This window comes from Vicia villosa, unplaced genomic scaffold (genome assembly GCF_029867415.1).
Source record: "Vicia villosa cultivar HV-30 ecotype Madison, WI unplaced genomic scaffold, Vvil1.0 ctg.001995F_1_1, whole genome shotgun sequence".
Classification (NCBI taxonomy): domain Eukaryota; kingdom Viridiplantae; phylum Streptophyta; class Magnoliopsida; order Fabales; family Fabaceae; genus Vicia; species Vicia villosa.
In genome coordinates, this window is record NW_026705805.1 from 10872 (window position 1) to 33883 (window position 23012).

Genomic DNA, 23012 nt, shown 5'->3' on the forward strand with positions numbered 1-23012 from the left:
ACATTGCAAGTTGCCCACGAGGGAACGGATGATGTCAAACTAGCTAGGATCAATACGTTAACTCAAGAGTTCGAACTTTTCCACATGGAAGATGGTGAAACCATCGAAAGCATGCAGAAAAGATTCGTTCACCTGAAAAATCGATTAAATTCTCTTGATAGACCTGTTTCCAATGCAGTTGCTACTAACAAAATCTTAAGGTGTTTGAACAGGGAATGGCAGCCCAAAGTTACAGCAATTAAGGAAGCAAATGATCTCAACACTTTAGACATTACCACTCTCTTTGGTAAACTAGAGGAACATGAACAGCATCTTAAATGCCTTGACATGCATGAGAAGAGGACAAAGAAAGAAAAGAACATGGAGAAAGAGGTAGAGAAGAAGTCAATAGCTCTAAAAGCTTCGAGCTCCAAGACCTCAAAACGAGAGCCAAAGGATAGTGACACAAGTGATGACGAAGACTCCGATGATGAGGAAATGGGACTGTTTGTGCGAAGATACAACAAATATCTAAAGAAAAATGGAGCAAAACATTCCGACAAAGGATTGATCAACTATAGAAAGCAATCAAACATGTTCAAACAAGATGACGACAACAAAGGAAAGATCAAAGGTCTTTGCTTCAATTGTGGGAAAGCCGGTCACTACAAACTGGATTGTCCATACCTTAAGAAAGAAAAGGAGAAGAACCAAAGCAAAGGTCATAACAAATCTAAAAGAGCTTACATAGCATGGGAAAGTGATTCATCTAGTGAAAGCTCGTCAAGCGATGAAGAAGAATCAGCAAACCTATGTTTCATGGCTCATCAAAACAAGAAAAAGAAAGCTGTAAGTCATCTTAAACCTGAACTAGTAGATAAGGTATCTCATTCTCAACTAAAACTTGCTTTTGAAGAATTACATAGAGATGCAATTAAAGCTTTCAAACTTTTGGCCTCAAATAAGAAAATATTTTCATATCTTGAATCAAAAGTTGAGAAAACCGAAAGGGATATGGAAGCTTTAAAACAATCTATGCTAGACATTCAAAAGGACAAAGTTGAAATAGATCCTACATCATGGTTTGGTTGTGAGACATGTCACATTTGGCAAAAAGAAGTGAGAGATCTAAAAGCCAAGTTAGACAAGGCTCTACAACCAAAAGTGACTTTTGCGGTTGATCCAAACAAGTTCAAAAGATCGTATACTCCTTTATATAGTAAATACACTTTTGTACCAAAAGTATCAACTAGCAAAACTCCATATTCTCATCATATTACCTGTCATTATTGTTGCAAAAAGGGACATACCATTGAAAAATGCAAATTTAGGAGAATTTTAGTTCCTAAAGGAGTATTTCAATGGTTGCCTAAGTGCAACAAATTGTGTACTCACTACCAAGGACCCAATGAAAATTGGGGACCTCCCTATTTAAATTAATCTTGCAGGAAAAGTGTCTTGACATTGCCGAAAGGTTGTGGTTCCTTGATAGCGGATGTTCAAGACACATGACTGGAGACCTATCTCTTTTCGTTGAGTTTCAAGCAAAGAAAAAGGGGTATGTCACCTATGGAGATAACAATCGGGGAGCCATACTTGGTAAAGGAAGTGTAGGTAACTCTTCTACCACTACTATAACTGATGTGCTGCTAGTAGAAGGTCTTAAACATAATCTTTTAAGTATAAGTCAATTGTGCGACAAAGATTTTAAAGTAATGTTTACAAATTCTGGATGCACAATAGAACATACTAAGAAAAGAGACATTATGTTTAAGGGCTTAAGAGTAAACAACATCTACATGCTAAACTTGGATGAGGTATCTAAGTCTAGTACCAAATGTCTAGTTGCTCTAGGCGATGACTCATGGCTTTGGCATAGACGTCTCGCCCACATAAATTTTGACTTACTAAATAAAGTTGTCTCAAAAGATTTAGTAATCGGCTTACCCAAAATGAAGTTTTCAAAAGATCATCTATGTGATGCTTGTCAAAAGGGAAAGCAAACAAAAATCTCTTTTAAATCAAAGAACGTGGTTTCAACATCACGCCCTCTTGAACTACTTCACATGGATCTCTTTGGCCCTTCAAGGACTAAAAGCATAGGTGGAAACACCTATGGTTTTGTCATTGTCGATGATTACTCGAGATTTTGTTGGACAATCTTTTTACCTAGTAAGGATCAAACTTTTCCAGCCTTTACACAATTTGCAAGATTATGTCAAAACAAAATGAACAACAAAATAGTTGCAATTCGAAGTGATCACGGTGGAGAATTTGAAAACATTCTTTTTGAAAAATACTGTGATAAACATGGAATTGAGCATAACTTTTCAGCTCCTAGAACACCTCAACAAAACGGAGTAGTTGAACGTAAAAATCGAGTTCTAGAGGAGCTGGCAAGAACAATGCTGAATGAGGGTAATCTACCAAAGTATTTCTGGGCTGACGCGATTAGTACAGCATGTTATGTTTTGAATAGGATAACAATACGTCCTATACTGAACAAAACTTCCTATGAATTACTAAAGGGTAGAAAACCAAATGTATCTCATCTCCATGTATTCGGTTGCAAGTGTTTTGTTTTGAACAATGGTAAGGATAATCTTGGCAAATTCGATGCTAAAGCTGATGAGGGCATATTCCTTGGTTACTCACAATCTAGCAAAGCATATCGAATATATAATAAGAGATTACTTATAGTAGAAGAGTCAGTACACGTTTCTTTTGATGAATCTTATGCAAAATATGTCGAGAAAGGTCTTTCATTTAATGGTGCAGGCCCATCCACTGAAGACATTGTCAAGGATAAGGAAGATGAGGATGAAAGTATTATAAAGAAATATGCTGAGAGAGAGAGAGATGAGTCTCATGGGTGAGCTAAATTTCTTCCTTGGCCTACAAATCAAGCAACTCAGTCATGGAACGTTTGTGAATCAAACTAAATATTGTACGGAGCTTCTCAAAAGATTTGGAATGAGTGAAGCAAAGGAAATTGACACACCTATGGCAACAAATACAAATCTAGACAAAGATGAGAAAGGTAAAGAGGTTGACGTGAAATTATACCGAGGTATGATAGGTTCACTATTGTATCTTACTGCCTCAAGACCAGACATTATGTTTAGTGTGTGTATGTGTGCAAGATATCAATCTTGTCCAAAAGAATCTCACTTGAAAGCTGTCAAAAGAATTCTGCGATACTTACGTGGAACTACTACATATGGCCTATGGTATCCAAAAGGAAATGAGTGTCATTTGGTAGGATTCTCCGATTCAGATTTTGCTGGCTGCAAATCCGATAGAAAAAGCACTAGTGGAACGTGTCATTTTTCTCTTAATATTATTTCTTTACTTTATGTATATATCTATTTGTCTTGCTAACATTTTTCTTAGCGTAAAGGTAGTTCATCATCAAGCCAGGCGTCATATTGAAAAAGCGGTAACGTAATTGTTGTTCACTTCCAAAAATATTATTGATACTATAATATGCTATCAATTAACATGCTTATAGTGACTTCATGCATAAAAACTGCTCCTGCTCACATATGTGTCTCATTCTATCATTAACTACCTTTTACCTACTATACTATACATGCTAGCATTATTATCTATGGTTCTCTTGTTACTCTCCTATTCTCCTGTTTTCTCTTTTTGATGTTGACAAAGGGGGAGATAGATGCTGGATGTACGGGGGAGCTTTGTTGAGAGATTGCCCTGTTGAGAGATAGATGCTGGATGTACGGGGGAGCTCTGTTGAGTCTTTATCATTTACTACCAAAGCTTAGACGAATGGTTTGCCATCATCAAAAAGGGGGAGTATGTGAATACAAGATTACACTCAAAGATGTTTTTGATTCATGGCAAACTCAAATAAGCATTCAAACAACAAGACGGAAGCAGAAAACTTAAAGAAAAGCAAGCATTGATCACTCATAGGTCAACCCATTATGTTTATATGTTTATAGGTTGCCTCAACACAAGCAAAACAAGAAGAATGCAGAAAAACAGCAGTTAGGTCGACCTACCATCAACCCAAGTCGACCTAAAATGGAGAAAAATTCATATATCCCTGCTAGGTCGACTCACACATCATTTAGGTCGACCTAAATTGATGAATTCTACATACCAGCCTGTTAGGTCGACCTACACATCAACTAGGTCGACCTAATCTGTGAAAATGTCCCCAGAATGCATCAGAAGAGGATTCTGGTCGACCTACTCCTTCAACAGGTCGACCTAACTGGGAGCAAAATTCTGCAAGCTCTGTTAGGTCGACCTAAGCACTACAAGTGGTCGACCTAACTGATCAAGAAAGTTCAAAAATCAGTTTTTCTTGGTTCTAACTGTTATGCAATCATATATATTGTGCAAGGGTAATTATTCAAGTAACACCAACGACTGAAAGATACACAAATGCTTCTCATCTTCGTTCTTCATCATCTCCAACACAATTACACATAATCATTCTTGCGTTGCGGGTTAGTGATGAGTTCGATAACGTCCATGGAACGGAATTGAAGATTCCTAGTGGGTGAAGGTTTGTGGGGTTTGTTGGTGAATAAAATCTGCGGGTTTTGTCCTCCACGACGGGTGGTTCTTGGGGGTTTTTATCAAGAGGCGTTCATTGAGGATTCGGCTGAGTGTAACGATTGAGGAACGGGGAGTTCAAGGAATCAAGACACTGCAGAAGGGAATCAAAGTGAAGCTCTTGGATAACCTTGATCTGGCTCAAGATTAAGGGGGAAGAAGATTCAAAGGATCGACATAATTGGTTTATCGTTTATCGCTTTGTTATCTTCTTTGTATATACTACTTTCAACATTAATGAAAGATTACCCCATTTCAATTTGGAATTGGGGGCAGACGTAGTCGTAGCGAGGACGATCGACGAACTGCCTAAACAAATATCGTGTTCTTGTCGCTTTTACTTTCTCTTTTACTTTCTGTTCATAATTGGTTATAAGTGCAAAATTGATTAACGATTCAAGTGTTAAAATTGTGAATTAAAGTTCTGCACAAACATCACAATTCACCACAACTTGAATCACTATCAATTTGAACGTATCACCAAGTGTTTGTGTTTTTGCTTAATCCAATCTTACTGCATTGCAAATCAAAGTTGTCAATCTAGAAGTTCATTGGTTTTCAGTTGTTAAACGTATTGGTTAGCCATCATATTACTTCACCATCAATTCCACTTACTTTTTGGTTTTGAAACACATACGACCTTTGCAATAGCGGTCCGGAATAGACGCAAGTCGATTCAGAACCGCTTTCGCTCGAGTCAGTAGAAAAATCCGTAAAAACTTAATGAGATCTATTCACCCCCCCTCTAGATCTTTAGGCCAGCGTCTAACAATTTACATGCCATCTGGTTGTTAAAGTATGTGCTGTCAGCGAAATCTTTTGGACGAAATATTCAGCACACAATAAAAGGTTTCCTAAATTGTATATTGAGAGAAATCAGGAAACACAATTAATAAGATATAACAGCTCCTGCTGTCACACAAGGATGTCATGACATCGGTCATGACATTCACTACAGAACCTGTATTAACTCAACACATATGCAGCCTGCATAACACAATATCAAACATGTCATGACATCAGTCAAGACATTAAACACTCAGGTATGTTTTACCACAAATACAGCCAACATGAAAAACATCTTCAATCTCCCCCTTTGGCAAATTTTTGGCTAAAACAACCTGTCACACCATATTAGAGAAACACTTGCAGCAGAAACAAAGCAAACACAAAAAGAGCTAATACAGTACAGACAACATACACCACCAGTATGCACACAGTGCTCAAACAAATCAAAACCAACCACACCACAAGAGCAGCACAAGCACAAACAGATCAACACAGAAATAAGCACATCAGATTTGTTGATCACACAACCACCATACTTGTTGTGCTGGGGTGACATTACTACTTCTCCCCCTGTTTGGCCACAAAAGTTGCCAAAGCAAACTATTGTCTTCTCCCCAAAATTCAAATAGGTTCAAACAAAACTTAAACAGAACTGAATCGAATAAAATGAAAACAAAACTAAACGAAAGAAAGCAAAACAAAACAAAAAAACAAAAGAAACAAACAGAACTCTAGCTTCATTTACTGCCCAGAGTCAGACCCACTTGAAGTGTTTGCATAACTTCTTTTCTCAGAGCCATCAGTAGGACTGGTACCCTCTTCTTCCATATCTTCTTCAGGTTCTACTTCCTTCTCTTGTTCATCTTCATCTGCCATCTCTACAGCATCTGCAAATTCCTCATTCTCATCCATTTCCAGAGTGCTTATCATCTTTTCAAGGGATATCTTCCTAGCTTCCAGCTCTTTGCATGTCTCTTTTAACATTGTTATGACTTCTGCTTTGATGGTTGATGCTCCAGACTTTGATGTTTCAGCCGATGTCATGACAATGTATGGAACATGCGTACCCTGAAACAATTTATAGTGGAAAGCCAAGGGGCTTTCTCTTTTGCATACTACATCATGTTCATTGAGAATGTTGGGATACTGAGTCAGAATTATGCCACACAGGAGGGATGGAAAGGCAATTGGACCCTTAACACTGAAGTTTCCAGCATGCTTCACAGTTTGGTCGAAAATATATGTTCTATAGTCAAACTTTGCCTTTGTTCCTACAGCATACAGAAATCTTCCAAGAACAGTTGAAATAGTGGACTTGTGATTCGTTGGTACCCAATTAGCTACTCCTATCTTGTGAAGCATTGCATACTTGATGCTCAGCTTACTTGCAGTTAGTTTCTCTTTTAAGGGCCATCTTTTTATCTTCTTGGTTGTGATCACTTGACAAACCTTGTTGTCTGTCACTTCAAGCTCAGGTTGAGCTTGATTTGTTCTTGCCAAGAAGTTATTAATCACAGAAGGAGAGAACGAAACACACTTACCTCTCACAAACACTTTTATGAAGTCCACACTCTTGATATTTCCACAATATTCAGTTAGGTTCACCACAAATTCTTTGACCAGCCTCTCATAACATTTGGGAAGGTTGCACACAGTTTTTAATAGTCCAGCTTCCTGAATTAGCTCTAAGATTTCCTTGTTCTCAAGAGCATTTGGAGCCAACTCCCTTTCAACAGCTAGTCTCTTTTGGAGCACATATTTCCACCTGCTGGAACTGGAGGCATAGTGGAATGACACATTATCAATAGGTATTTCAGGAATACTTGCAGCAAGCTTGCTAGTTGTAGGCGTCTTCCTTGATGGAATGTTAGGGACATCCCCTTCAACATCAGACTCAGATTCAACAATTTCCCTCTCCTTTCTTTTCTTTGGAACAACCTTGCTCCAGGACTTTGAGGGACAAACCCCTACACTCTTAGCCACAACTCTGCTCTTGATAGGACCAGCAGAAGTACTCTTCTTCTTGATAGAGTATTTGACAGTGCTCTTAGCTTCTGCATTCTTTTCAGGGGAACTTTGGGAAATAACTTTGCCTTTTCTTCTAGTCATCAGCCTGTTGGCTACACTAGGATTCAATGAGGCAAGCAACTCGTCGTCAGAATGCTCATCTAAGTCTACCATATTGGTACCTGTTTCAGTATTGACCTTAGTGTGCTTATTCTCTTCGATGTCATTGACATCCTCAGTAACATTGGTATTCTCAGCACCTCATTATCCATTCTTAATGATCTCCTCTTCAGCTGGGTCACAACCAGATGTGTGAGCAACTTCAGCCTTACTGGTGTTCTTGAGGGGATCGGGCATTATGGTTTGAAGAGGGACAGATATCCCAGGCACTTGATGATTTCCCTTCAGAATGCGTGTAACAATTCTGGTAATTGCTTTATCGACATATCTGGTTCCTTCTTTAGTAAGTTCCTCTATGGTATTAGATGCAGAAGGTTTGGCGCCCTTGTTACGAATACCCTCCTTGGGCCGTTTTGCATGTGCTGTTTTAGGCTTTGTGGCCTTTACATCGTCATTGCTAATCGTCCTTAAAGGTACAACCTCCAGACTCCTATTAGGGTTAGAGGACTCATCTGGTGTTGCCGAGTCAGATACGGGAGATGCATCATACGATTGCTGAGACATTCTGAAACTCTTTGAGACAGAACTTGTGTCACGCTTGTGAGAAGAATCTGAGCAGTTCAACCTGAATAAGTAGCGAGAAGGACCAACAGGGATGTTTGCCGTTTATAGAATAATAGGAGAGCGACGAAGCTTTATATGCATACTGAGTGATGGAAGTTTCAAATTGTGGATATTTAAAAAGCCCAAAAAGTATCCCCCATATAGGTTAATTGCTATAATATGTTTTGGTTACAAATACCTAACATACCCTTTACCTTCATTATGTCTTCAGATGTTGTTAAAATATTCTCTGTGACATTAGTTTCAGATAGACTTTTAGAATCATTGCTCACATTTGACTTATCTAGTTTTCTTTCCCAATAAGTAATGTCTATCATAAGGCTTACTCTTTCTTCTAGCAGGAATCTATTGATACTTTTGTACTCCCTTACTTTTGCACACAGTTTCTCATTCATTAGACAGGACTCAGTAAAACCAGCAGCTAGTTCACTTATGGTGAGCTCTCCAACATATGATTCTTCATCAGATTCTTCAGATTAATCAGATTCTTGGCAGTCAACTTTTATTTCCTCTCTGATCATGGAGTAGTCTGAGGGGTAGTTTGGGGTGTTAGGCTTCCATAGGTAGCAATTATCTTTAGACCTAAATCCCTTCATGACTTCTTAATTTGCTTCATTAGTGACAATACACTCCTCTTTAGTGAACCTGACATTGAATCCTTCATCACATAGCTGGCTGATGCTTATAAGATTTCCAGCCAGTCCTTGTACAAGTAAGACATTATTTAGATTAGGAACACCCTGACCTTCTGTCTTGACAACATCTTTGACTTCTCTTATTTCTCCATCACCAAGAGTCACATAGTTGGTTCCCTCAAGTTTGAGGTATGCTAGTGAGTTCTTTCTCCCAGTCATATGATTTGAGCAACCACTGTCAAGGTACCAATCTTCTTTGGCAGGCATTCTTAGAGAAGTGTATGCTACTAGAGCAACATTCTTAGCCACCCACCGTTGCTTTCTGTTACAGGTATCATATTCAGGTTTGGCTTGATGAATTTGATTTGGATATCCAAATAGTCTGAAACAGAATGGCTTTATGTGACCAAATCTTCCACAGTGATGACACCTCCATTTTTGGAATTTCTTCTTTGAATGGCTCCTTCTTCTGTTTCCTTGATGTTCTGACATTGGAGCTGACATCTGGTTAGTCACGCAAGTTTTGGGCTTTGCTCTCCTGAACCCAAAGGTGAATTCCTCTTTAGCCACAAATCCTACCCCGGACATATCTCCCGTTCTTTGTCCAGACTCCAGAATTTCCTCTAGAGTATCAGTTCCATTATTCAGCATTTTGAAGGACTTGGTCATTTGATCAAGTTTGTAGTTCAACATGCTTACTTCACTACTGAGAGAGTCTATGGTTGCAAGAGTCTATTCTTATCAGTTTCTAACTTTCTTATGATTATCTCTTGCTTCTCCACTTGTTTGCACACTTCAGCATTCTTGACACACAACTTCTTGCATGAGGCAGCAAGTTCATCAAATGTTAGCTCATCATCACTGGAATCATCATCAGATGCATAGACTCTTGTTGGAATTGTGACATGTCTTGCAGTTTCTTCTTCAGAATCGGAGTCTTCATCAGACCAAGTGACCGACAGTCCTTTCTTTTGCTCCTTGTGGTAGGTAGGACATTCAGCTCTAATGTGTCCAAATCCTTCACATCCATGACACTGAACCCCTTTCCCATGATTGGGCCTCTCTTCAGCTTTGAGTCTTCTGCTTGGATCATAGGTATTGTTGATGTCATTGGAAGTGTTCTTGACATTAGGTCTGGACTTCTGATCAACCCTTTTAATAAGTCTGTTGAATTGTTCTCCAAGCATGGCTATGGCTTCTGATAGATTTTCATCACTTCCACCATTGCTTTCTCTTGAATTATCATCTGTGTTGGAAACAAAAGTTATGCTTTTGTTCTTCTTTTCAACAGGCTCACAGATACTCAACTCAAAGGTTTGTAGAGAGCCAATGAGTTCGTCCAGCTTCATGTTGCTGATGTCTTGGGCTTCCTCTATGGCCGTCACCTTCATATCAGATCTCTTAGGCAGTGATCTGAGGATCTTTCTTACCAATTTTTCTTCAAACATTTTTTCTCCTAAGGCTCCTGAGTTATTTGAAATCTCAAGGGCATTCATATAGAATTCATAAATGGTTTCATCCTCTTTCATCTTGAGATTTTCAAACTTAGTGGTAAGCATTTAAAGTCTCGACATCTTTACCTTGGATGTGCCTTCATGTGCTGTTTTGAGAATATCCCAAGCTTCTTTAGCTAGTTCACAGTGTTGCACAAGCCTGAATATGTTCTTGTCTATTCCATTAAACAAGGCACTTAGGGCCTTGGAATTTCCCAAAGGTAGCTCTTCTTCAATTTTGTTCCATTGTGCTTCAGGAAATAGAACAGTGGTTCCATCTTCCACAACCTTCTCAGGATTTTTCCATCCGCTTTCCACAGCTCTCTAGGCCTTGCTGTCCACAGACTTTATGACTGCTACCATACGAGGTTTTCAGTAGTCATAGTTAGAGCCATCCAAGATGGGTGGTCTATTCCCAAATACTAACAGTTCCTTCTCTGTAGTATAAGAATTTTGTTGTCCCTAGATCTCACCCAGACGTAAACAGGCAGGGTGCCTGCTCTGATGCCAATTGAAAATTCTAGTAACTCACGCTGGATGTCTTAATGGATGTTATGACATCCACAATTACATAACACAAAACGTTAAAACAGAAACGCATAAAAATAATAAAGAACACACAAAATTGTTTACCCAGTTCGGTTCAAACAACCTACTCTGGGGGCTACCAAGCCAGGGAGGGAATCCAATATAAGATGAATTAATTCGGAGTTAAACTCCCCCGTTTACAACTCCTCACTTAAAACCTACCCAATGTAATTCAAATCTATTCCTAGACCTGAGTATCTCCACTCACTCCCCCTCAATCACAGCAGTGATTGCAAATACACATTAAACAAATTTAGAGAGAAGACACACTTCAAAAACACACCTTGATCTACTTAAAAGCTTCAATCAAGAGACACACACTCGTGCTTAAAAGCTTAGAGTGACAATTAACAAACACAACCTATTCCAACGCAATCATCAAAGACAATTGCTTGGAGTACAAGAGACAACTACAAAACTATGGTTCTTCACAATTAACAATTTTTCTCTCTGCGTTCCAAATTAGGATTGCAGACTTTTTATATGCAGCTCTTGGGCCTTGGGCTTTTTTTAGAAACACATTAGGGTTAACCAAGTTAACCTAATTTACACGCCATCTGGTTGTTACAGTATGTGCTGTCAGCGAAATCTTTTGGACGAAATATTCAGCACACAATAAAAGGTTTCCTAAATTGTAGATTGAGAGAAATCAGGAAACACAATTAATAAGATATAACAGCTCCTGCTGTCACACAAGGATGTCATGACATCGGTCATGACATTCACTACAGAACCCATATTAGCTTAACACATATGCAGTCTGCATAACACAATATCAAACATGTCATGATATCAGTTAAGACATTAAACACTCAGGTATGTTTTACCACAAATGTAGCCAACATGAAAAACATCTTCACTAGTCTTCTAATACCTTTGATTACACCCTTTACACCATCTCCAAAAGTAACATAGCTAGTAGCGTGAGGTTTCACATCTTCTAACAGATTTATTACTCCTGTCATGTGCCTGAAGCATCCATTGTCAAAACACCAATCTTCATTTGAGGAGACCTTAAGAGAGGTATGAGTAATAAGATTTCTTGCTCTCCAGATATAATTAGGATTAATCTACAATGAGCTTGCACTAGATTGAGATGAATATTTAGGATATCCATGAAGCTTGTGACAGATTTGCTCTGAGTGACCATTTCTACCACAAAACTGACATTTCAAGGACTGAAATTTGACTCTGATATGAGATCTGTCACAATGTTGTGACATTGGATGAGACATCTCTTGTCTTGTAGCTGGAACAAATTTTATTTCAGAGGTTATCTCTTTATTTTTTGAGAGTTGATGACTAAACCCAATTCTAGTATGTCTTTTTCCTTTCTTACATCTTGAAAATTTCATCCAACATATTAGATCCATTATTCAACATCCTTACACTCTTGATAATCTTGGGACAAAGGTCTTCAAAAGGTATCCAACTACAGTCTCCATCACCAGAAGCATATGGAGGCGAATTGTGATCACACTAGAAAGAGATATACTTTCACAAAAACTCTTGAGATCTTGATGTTTATGAAGCTGCGTCAATAGGAGAATCCATATGGATAGCTCAAGAGTGACCACATTGCAATTTCTCTAACTTTTTTGTTACCTCGATTGTAATCTTCTCTTGAATGTGTTCCACGCCAAGGAGTCTTATGTTATGTTGTTATAGCAGATTTAAAATGTTCAATGAGAGTACGCCCACATTTAGCGTGTTGGAAATTTTTTGAAGTTGTTAGAGATCATGTAACAAGTGAAAAACTGAAGCACGATAAGGAGAAATGTGATGTTGCATTGGAGTTAGCAAAATGTGAGGTGGAGGCGAAATCTAGTAATGGGATGAAGTAAGTGGATGAGATATTTGAAATAAGGGTGGAGGAATCATCATAGAAGCTTGAGGAATCACATCCACACGGGAAAGAATTGGTGGAGCATTATCTTGAAGAATCTGAATAATGGACCGGGATTATTAGTGCCGCTTCGAGTGAGAGTTGATTTTGAACCAACCTTCACGTCAATATATGAATGAGGTGAAAATTTGCAAGTGTAAGTGAAAGCTATATAGGTGTGACTCATAGTCACACACATATATATAGATGACCATTATAATAGTCTTTGGTCTATTTGGCATGTTACGCAGACAACTATTAAAGGAAAATCAACAATCTTGATGAAAATAGAGTAGTGTTCCTATGTGTTGTCTAGGGATGAGACACTACTACAGAAAACTCTTTTCACAATCGTTGGAAAAGAGGTACCATCATACAGGTTATATCATTGTTAAGTAGGGTGTGGTTGTAAGTTTGTTGTTTCTATCACGGTCTAAAAACCGTTATTGAAAGGCAGGGGACACGCCCCTTATCACAACAATTATAAGTATAAACCGTTATGATACTTACACATAGATACTCTTGAAAACCAACTTAAACAAACCATTTTTTTATTGCATGTGTCTCATCGTTCACTTCATGCTCTTTTACATATATATTGTGGTTTATTGGTCTAACTCCTTAGATTCATCGTTGTTTTTTATTATAGTTACATTTCTTGTAGTTAATGAAACTTAACTATAATCTAAGACAACGATGCATCTGAGGAGCCAGGCATTATACCATAATCTATATGTAAAAGAACATCAAATGAACGATGAGATGCATGCAATTCGAAAACAATAATTTGTTTAAGTTGGTTTTCAAATACAATTTAATTTTCAGATTATAGTATCTATGTCAATTTAAATGAATGTATTTTAAGTGAGGTGTATGGAAAACAAGCCATCTACATATTATATAATAAACTCAAACAACATACAACATAACCTTATATTATAAATTTGTAAGCAATGAAAAAGATATATTATAAATTTCTAGGACAAACCTTTTATTGAAACTACCGTGGAACAAGAATCAATTCTGAAGTTCATCTAGTTTGTGAAGCAATGAAGAAGAAATATAAGGAGGGAGAAGCCTACACAACAACTTCATACTTCTAATATTTCTTCTCATTGTATCTCAAACTAGATGAAGTTTGTTGCCGCTGTTGTTTCTTCATTAACTAAAATGTGTTGTTCTTGTTGAGTCCTACAATAACCATGAAAAACATCTTGTTTGTGAAGCTATAAAAAAATACAAGGTGGATGAAGTTTCCATCATAGCTTCATGCTTCTTCTACTTTTTCCATAGCTACACAAGCAATATGTACCATAGCCAAAGTATGGTCTTTGTTAAGATAGTGAAGACGAATATGAAAAAATGAGAACAATTAATCAACAAAAACAACATGCAACAAATGAGATAATGGGGAACAATCTAACAATAAGATGTAAGAAGAAGAATACCTTAACGTATGAAGCACAAGATTTACGGCTAATGACGAAGAAAAAGAGAATAAAATGGTGCTAGAGTTTCACTGTGAAGGAAAGGACGCTACTGTCAATAAGTGAGAGTTAATTCGCTTATATATGGGTAAATTATTTCACAACGGTTGTCTACCAATCGTATTGATAGGTATTTATTTATTATAAATGTATCAAAATGGTGGAACGTACCAACCGTAGTCATATCCCTTTAAGTTTTTATATAAAAATAAATAAAAAAGAAAAGACGCGTCTTAACATGAAAGGAATAATATATATGATGGCGTTGTGGTTCAAACCCATGAAAGCTTGATGGTTTTGCCATGGTTGACTGCTCAAGCATTGTTATATACAATTAATTTTTAATTAAAAATAAAAAGTAATATGATAGCGCCTTATTTTAGAGTTGTCACCACGGTGTAGTGAAGAACCATGGTGACCATGGCGTTGTTGCTTACGCGTTTTGTAGTAGTGAGAGTCTACTTTACATCCCTTATTACCTTGATTGATTTTGACCGATATATATGGGTCATTAACAAGCCCGAAACATCAAGTACAAGATATTTTTATATTCTTATAATTTAGTCGAAACCTTCTCTTTTTCAAGTGAAATTTGTCCGGATAGATTTATAATTTTGTTGGAATGTAAGTAAATTTTTATTAAAAAATTTTCAATTAAAGTTTACAATTGTTTAATTTTCACTAAATCTATTTAACCATGAATATAATCACTCGATTATTGGCTATTGTTGTTTTTGAAAATTGGCTTAATTACAGTTTTGATCCCTCTATTTTCTCTAATTCACGAAATTGGTGCCCTTATTTTAAATTTAAACAGTTTTGGTTCCCCTATTTTAGATTTAGACAGTTTTGCCCCCTCTCTCATTCTTTTACACTTAAAATTAACTATGTCTTCACTTTTTAAATGACAAATTACTTGTAAAACATGACAAATCATCATATATAAACCTATTATTGAACTTTGTAGATAAAAATATAAATTAAAAAATGAAAAATCTCATCTATTTTCTATGAAAAACATGTGAGAGAGAGACTAAAGCTATTTGAATTTAAAATGGGGGACTAATTTCGTGAATCAAATAAAATAGGGGGACCAAAATTATTATTTAGCCTTGAGAATTTTATGCAAATAACCATCTTTTTCAATTTTATTTTCATAGTAACCATCATTTTCACCTATTTCCCAAAGTAACCCACTTTCAAACAGCAAAAAGAACTAAAAGGTGTCGCCAATTAAATTGGCGACTGTATGTGGTGTAGTCAATCTAATTGACGACTGCATGAAAGGTGTTGTCAATCGAATTGGCGACAGTGTACAAGATCTAAGTGGTGACCCATCTTATTTTTTAAATGGAGGCGCCAATTGAATTGACGACACGTCTTATGAAATACATACAGACGCTGATTAGATTGATTAAACTACATGTAATCGCCAATTCAATTGACAACATCTTTTAGCTCTTATTTTTTATTTAAAAGTGGGTTTCTCTAAAAAATAAATGAAAATGGTGATGATTATTATTATTATTATTATTATTATAAAAATAAAATTGAAAAAATGGTTATTTTTATAAAATTTTCGTTATTTTTCTTCCAGAAGAGATATCTAATTAAGAAAATATTATATTATATCTTTATTCTACAAGTGGGTCACCAATATGACTTAGTCATGGTCATGCAAAAGTATTATGATTATGATTACATTATGAAGTGAATTTAACGCAAAGAAGAAAAATAAGATTGAGTTAATTACTTTATATTTACTAATATTATATTTGCATGATGTCATATATCACGGTAAGAAAAATAATTATTTTGTTTGACATGATGTACCTAAAGTTTGAAACACATGAGTTTTAACTCATTATTTTTCCATTTGTTTTGACCTTTTTTGTCATAAAAGAACAACAGACCTGCGCCTTAGTGTAACAAAGAAAGGAATTATTGCAGAGAAAAAAGAGTGAAAATAGTATTGACCCTACTCGCTTATCAAAAAAAAAGTATTGACCCTACTCTATTTCATTTTGATGAGATGGTTCATTTAAAGCTTGCAGGATGTATCCATTCTTTACCTTTATGAATATTTACACTCTTGAGCCTTGTTTCACTCAGAATGATACACTCTCTCCCCGTCCCACAACAACTAGTGATTTATTTATAAAATAAAATTGTTTTAAAATAAAATTGTTTTTTTTTAATTTTTAATATAATATCAATTATTTTTTTAATTTTACTTTCTAATTAATATTACTTTCACCAATTTCAGCCATGGATAAAAGATATCTTAGATTTATATACTGAAGAAATAAAAAGTTCATTAAAACCTAATCAGATCAACCGTTTCGACCGATCAAACCGAGAATCAGAACCTTAAATAGTTTATTTGGACCTAAAAATCGTCATGCAAGAGTACTCGAATTTAAGCAGAAAACAAGTCAAAAACCGTTTAAAAATTGAAAAACCGCCAATTTAAACGAGTTAGGATTGGATTTTGTTTTTTACTTATAAAAATATTATTAAGGATTCCATTTTGAATCGAATTGACGCTTTATTTAATTTCTTTTTTCTTCTCCAATCACCCAAATACACATTAGCGTAGAAATAACAAAATAAAAATTATTCTCAATTTCTTTGTTGTTTTCTATTCATTTGATGAATTAAAGATATTTGGTATAATAATATATAATAAACTGATACAACAAAATATCGTGCAACATATAATATATGAGAAGAGGAAATGACAATGCAATGTTGTGAACAAACAATTGATAAAGTCATTAGAATATTAATTTTTTTTTATTATTATTATTATTATTATTATTATTATTATTATTATTATTATTATTATTATTATTATTATTATTATTATTATTATTATATTAAAATAAAATTTCTGGGACAATCCTATTAAAATATAAAAGACTATAAAAAATTAAGAACTTATTAAGTGTAATTATTATGAATTATTAATTAAAAAAATATACTACTATAAAAATATAATTACTCTTATATATTATTATTTTTATGTTATAAACAAAAAGTATATATTAATTTATAACCTCTTCAACTGGGGTTCTAATCCAGTTTAACCTTAAAGCTCTGAACCAATCGATGCACTAGTTCGATTTTTCAGTCTGATTTTAATTATCTTGGTAAAATCTTAATATCAATAGATGTTATTTACAGTTATTTTGACAATAAAGCTAATATTATTAATTACCATAAATTTTAAATTGTTATTTGATGTATATTTGGATGAGATGAGAAATCACTACTACATAATACAACATTTTATGACAAAAGTTTTACCTCATCCAGTAAAAAAAATTGAGATATAACGTCAAGGCGCGCCATGTTTTATTTTTTTAAAAATAAAAATCACATATTCCTTCAATTTTTAATATAATTTAGGGGAAAAACAATCCAGAACATGTTTCAAATTCCAGCTTATGCAATTTATGTTTTTATTTTTTTTATAAGTGGAACTTTTCTTTTTTATTTAATTTTTTATTTATAAACTAAATGATTTATTCCTTTGATTTCTGTAATAATCGAGGGATAAAATAACCAGATTTTACTATTAAAGCACTCGTTAAACATATTTTACCTTAATCCTAACTTATATGTAGCCACCTCAAACTCGTATGCATCATTCTCTGAGATGGATTGCAAGACAGAAAAAAATTTCTATGTTCTGTGTTCTTCTATCTTGAACAAAATATTTTTTATGCCCTTGCTATCTATCTTACATAATGGTGTTGTATTTTTGGAATAACCTTTCTATATTGTCAATAAAAGAAAACAACATTGCTTTCCACGGTTGACAACATTGAAAAATGAAAATTTCTTTGTCAACATCCCTACCTTCTAGTCCACCTCTGGTGAAAACCCCATACTACTCCCGAATTCGGAAATGCATTTCCGAAAATGCAAGAAAAAGGTGTTTTCGGAGATGCATCTCCGAAAACGCCTTTTTTCTTGAAAAAATTGTCGTATTTCGGAAGTTCATTTCCGAAAACAGTATTTCGGAAGTTCATTTCCGAAATGCTGCGCGTTATGCAGATTTATCAAAACACTCCCCCTCCCCCATTCATTTACCCTAACTCAAATCAAAAACAAGCAAAGGCGAAAATTTGTGCAAACACACTTCCAAGGCTGCATCAAGGCTCCAATCACATTGCTATACAACATTCAAAAGCCCACAAATCACTCAATTTGTAAGTTTTAAATTTGTTAGATTCATTATTCAAATGCATGTTATTTAGGGTTTTAATTGCATAAATGATATATGGACTGGTTGTTAGTAGTATTTAGGTTGTTTAGAAGCTTTTTGAATTGGTTTTATGTTTGATTTTGGGGTCTGCCATGGAAGTTGCAGAAAACTCCATCGCAGGGATGTTTCGGAAGTTCATTTCCGAAAACACCTCCATCCCAGTTTTCGGAAATGAACTTCCGAATTGTATCAGAAGTTCAAATTTTTTAGTTTTTTATTTTGTCTCGCATATTAATCGATTTCAATTGTTTACAGGAACATGTCAGACAACCAACCAGCACGCATCAGACAGGGTAGGGAGACCCAGACTGCGTCGGCTAGAGAGGGTAGGGAATGTCCGTTTTAATTTGCAAGTACTTTATTTTTAACGCCTTTGTTTATTGTGCCTGTTTCTTTGAAGTTTGTGTGCATGCGTTCTGACTTCTTTGACGGCGTGTCGCTGGTTTCCAACGTCTTTGTTCTTTAATGACTTGTCTGTTTCCCAAGCGTTTTTGTCCCCTTTCTTCTTTTATAAAAGGAGGTCTCATGGACCTTTCTTTCTTCATTTTTACGCAGGAATGGGTGGCGCTAAGGGAAGAAAGGGTTCTTCAACCTCGTGCTCTCGCGGAGTGAAGGAGGTGAAGGAGGTGAAGGAGAAGAAGAAGGTTTTGACTGGTTCTGCTTCTCGTCCCCTGGGGGTCCATGGCTCGGACGTGCAGGCTCAGTCTTCAGGCGTGAGAGTCATGATCAACGCTGATGGTTTTGAGACTGAGTGGGATGAGGATTGGTATAATTATCTTCATTCGGAGGAGTTCGCTCGTCGGGCAGAATAACGTGTTTTTGTTTTGTTTGATGTGTATTTTGTGACGCTCGTCGGGCAGAATAACGTGTTTTTGTTTTGTTTGATGTGTTTTGTTTTGTTTTGATTTCGGATTGTATCTTTCGCACAGTGTTTTTGGATTGGATTTATCATCTTAGTATTTTCAGTTTATCTGTTGCTTATTTTTATTTGGCGTTTGCGTTTAATTAAAATGCGAGACAGTTTAAGAAAAAACATTAAAAAAAACACAGTTTCTGCATAATTCGGAAGTTCATTTCCGAATTCACCTCCATGAGGTGTTTTCGGAAGTTCATCTCCGAAGACACCCCCCATGAGGTGTTTTCGGAGATGCACTTCCGAATTATGGAAATTTTTTTAAAAAAAAAAGCGCTTCGGAAGTTCATTTCCGAAGCAGGGGTATTTTGGGATTTTCGTTGGGGGTGACCCCCATAGGGAGGTGGCTAAAGAAATAATCTTGAAAAATTTATTCTTAAACATGGTGTAAATTGGACACAAAAAATGGTGACTGATAAAAAATTGAAATGAAAACCATGACATGTTACTTTCAATTTTTTATCATTCACCATTTTTTGCTTTAAACTTATTAACTTAGTTTTTTTTTTCCTAAAACTAACGGGTTTTCTTATTTTATTTTATTAATTAAAAAAGATAATACTTTTCCCCTCAATTTTTTAACATAACCGAGGGGTTTTGTTACACAGCTAGAACAACAAATCTATACCCTATATTCACAAAGGAACAATACTCAAGATATTGTCAAAACGTCAATTCACAAAAAATTATCTACATCCACCACTATATATCTTGTTCTCTTTTTTAGTGAAAGCATTTGTCGTGAAAACATTAGCTCAAGATAATGAAATCTTTGAGCTTAAACATTTACTTCGGTTTTTGCCAAAACCGAAGGGATAATTAAGCGTGTTTATTAAGGATATTCACTGTCCTTAAACAAATATTTGTCGTCCATTTATTAAAAATCATTGTTAAAAATTTTGAGTGAGAGTTTTATTGTTCATTAAGAGAGTATTTTCTCCAGTTGCACACAAATTAATAATAATAAGTATTGCATTGAGATGGTAATGGGTAGGGTATGAGTAGGATACTATAGCACATGAATCCTTTTCTGCAATTTGAAAAAATCTTCGTATCCGAATCCATATATCTGTGTGGACACCAACATTTATACCTGTACATTTACCTTATGGACAATTAAGTACTCATACTCATACATGTTTATCAGCATTTCTAATATAAAATTATCGATCAATTATAATTTATCATATCATTTTATGTTTATAACAACAATTATATAAAAATGTCTGGAAGTTTATTATTGAGTTAAGAAATAAGCAAACACTTGCATTAAAATGCATACAAATTTAATGATGATGTATTTAATAAAATTGATAAACAATACATGTGCATTTAATAATAAAAATAAAAATATATAAATACATATAGTGCTGGTATGGAGCGGAATGGGAACTAAGGTACACGTACCCGCACTCATTCCCGCTTATTTTTGTGTGTAGTTGTCTGTGCTCATGTTCGTATCTATTTTGTTGGTTTTTACACTATCCGTTGTGGATAATTTTAGAGTGTCTACTGGGGATGAATTAAATTGCCATCCTTAGTAGTGCATATAAAAAAAAGAAAGTCTAAATAATTGCTAGATTAATCAATATCAAAGACACTTATAAATAGGAATGTCAATGGACAAGTTTGAGCATGATACTATAGTACTTGTTTCTATATCCGTTGTTTAAAAAAAAAATTCTCATACCTAAGTCCATGTCCGCGTGAGCACAAACATTTGCGTCCATACCCCATAGATTGCTAAGTATCTATACGCATACTCGTTTATCCATATTTTTAATAAAAAATTATCAATTAATTATAATTTGTCATGTTGTTTTAATTTTTTAGTAACATTAAAAAATTCAAAAATGTTATTATTTAATTAAGAAATAAAAAATATTTAAATTAAAATGCGTATAAATTTAATAATAATTTATTTAATAACATTAATAAATATACATGTGTATATATTTAAAAAATAAAAAATACGTAAATATATATAGTACGGATATAAGGCAAAACATGTACTAAAATTATATTCGTATCCTCATAAATAATTATTCATGACCATATTCATATTTATTTTGCGAGTTTTATCCTATCTATTATAAATATTTTGGCGAATACCATTTAAAAATGGGTTAAATTATCATTCTTATTTATAAAAGGAGATTGATGTTTACCATTCAAGTCATAAGAATGGTGTAAATATATTAAGAAAATCAGATGTTGCAAACTTGCTTTCCAAAGAGAGTCTCATCCAACAGTCAACTTTTGATAGTGATTTACATGCTTTGCTTTCACTATTCCTTTCTCTTATTTAAGGTTTTTTTTTCATCCACAAGTATTCTTCTTATAATTTTAATAAGACTATTCTTTTTAATTGAGATATAATATACTAAAATAGTTGAATTTTTCTTCACATAGAAAGTTAGTCCAATATCCAACAAAATTAACTTTTAGCTCATAAATGATAAGAAAATTGATTAAATTTTAAATATTTAATGAAATCAACAGTTGAGTTAACTAGTTGATATGTTAAATTATATATAAATTATTTTTAATTAATATTTTATCCAATTAAAATAATAAATATAAAATTTACAACAACAAAAAATAATAACAAAATAAATTAATAAAAAATAATATAAACACAAAAATGTTTCAAAAACATTTATTTTAATCATATAAATTTATAAATTATAAATTATTTATTATAAGTTTGAAAATTGGTTTGTTCAACAAAGAAATATATTGAAGTTGAACTCAGTGCTTCCCATTCACTCTCTACATTAGTTAAAAATTCCAAGAATCAAATTCAAAAATCTCAGTTTCTATTTTCCATTAGGCCCTTGATTACTTTTTTTAAATAATTAATTTTTTTTTTACCATGAAGGTGAACATAATTTTATTCTAAATAATTCAAGCTAAAAAAATATACATCCACACACACAAAATAACTAAAAAATATACATATAATCTATATGTGAAAGTACATAAATGCAGATCATAAATATGATATGGCATTTCAATCCATTCAAACTCAAACTTTTGAGACATGTACTACCTAATAAAAAAATCAACCACTTTCTTGCAGAAATTAACCAGCCTTTGTTGATGAGCATGACCACTCTTGAACCTATATGCACTTTCTTTGTTTAAAGACTGACCAAAATATGAAGCATTCATATCAATCTATACTTTACTTTCACCTTTTCATATAGATATAGATATACACACGTCACACAAACATATACTATCAAAATTAACCGACAAGAATAATAGAATAATATCATTACTTTGTTCTATCTTTACAATATAAAAATAAAAATGTTGAACCAAATTGATGAAAAAAAGCACTGTTTTAAAATACATGCTTTATACAATTTTGGGTGTATTTGATGCAGGCGTGATGTAAGCCATGGAAGACAAGAATTTACAAGTTGTTGTATGATTAGAAATAGTAACTTTTGTAATCTCTGTGTCTTTTTTTTTTCTTCTGAAAAAAGAAGTTAGTGAGCCACAAAAAATATGGAGAATTATTTATCTACCTAGAAAGGAGACAATAGTAATTATAAGGATAATTTTTATACAAATTTTTGGTTAATAAGAAAGAAAAAAAAAAGTCTTTCCAAATGAAAGTAATC

The 23012-nt window shown here is 34.3% G+C and overlaps 2 protein-coding genes across 2 annotated transcripts; one reads left to right on the forward strand and one right to left on the reverse strand.

Annotated features, from left to right (window-relative positions):
* Window positions 1–6096: 6096 nt before the first annotated feature.
* LOC131637434 (uncharacterized) lies at window positions 6097–7536 on the reverse strand. The gene has a single exon (XM_058908020.1). The coding sequence runs from the start codon at window positions 7534–7536 to the stop codon at window positions 6097–6099; it is 1440 nt and encodes a 479-aa protein (XP_058764003.1).
* A 10663-nt stretch (window positions 7537–18199) lies between these two features.
* On the forward strand, window positions 18200–22778 carry LOC131637437 (uncharacterized). The gene is made up of 4 exons (XM_058908023.1): window positions 18200–18411; window positions 18723–18793; window positions 19023–19198; window positions 22773–22778. The coding sequence occupies exons 1-4, from the start codon at window positions 18239–18241 to the stop codon at window positions 22776–22778; spliced, it is 426 nt and encodes a 141-aa protein (XP_058764006.1). The 5' UTR covers window positions 18200–18238.
* Window positions 22779–23012: the final 234 nt, after the last annotated feature.

Bases quoted from the DNA above. Each gene is read 5' to 3' on its own strand.
- LOC131637434 (XM_058908020.1), bottom strand. From the start codon at position 7,536: ATGGTAGACTTAGATGAGCATTCTGACGACGAGTTGCTTGCCTCATTG.
- LOC131637437 (XM_058908023.1), top strand. From the start codon at position 18,239: ATGCTGCGCGTTATGCAGATTTATCAAAACACTCCCCCTCCCCCATTC. The intron at 18,412-18,722 runs GTAAGTTTTAAA...AATTGTTTACAG, and splicing joins GCCCACAAATCACTCAATTT to GAACATGTCAGACAACCAAC. The intron at 18,794-19,022 runs GTAGGGAATGTC...ATTTTTACGCAG, and splicing joins GACTGCGTCGGCTAGAGAGG to GAATGGGTGGCGCTAAGGGA.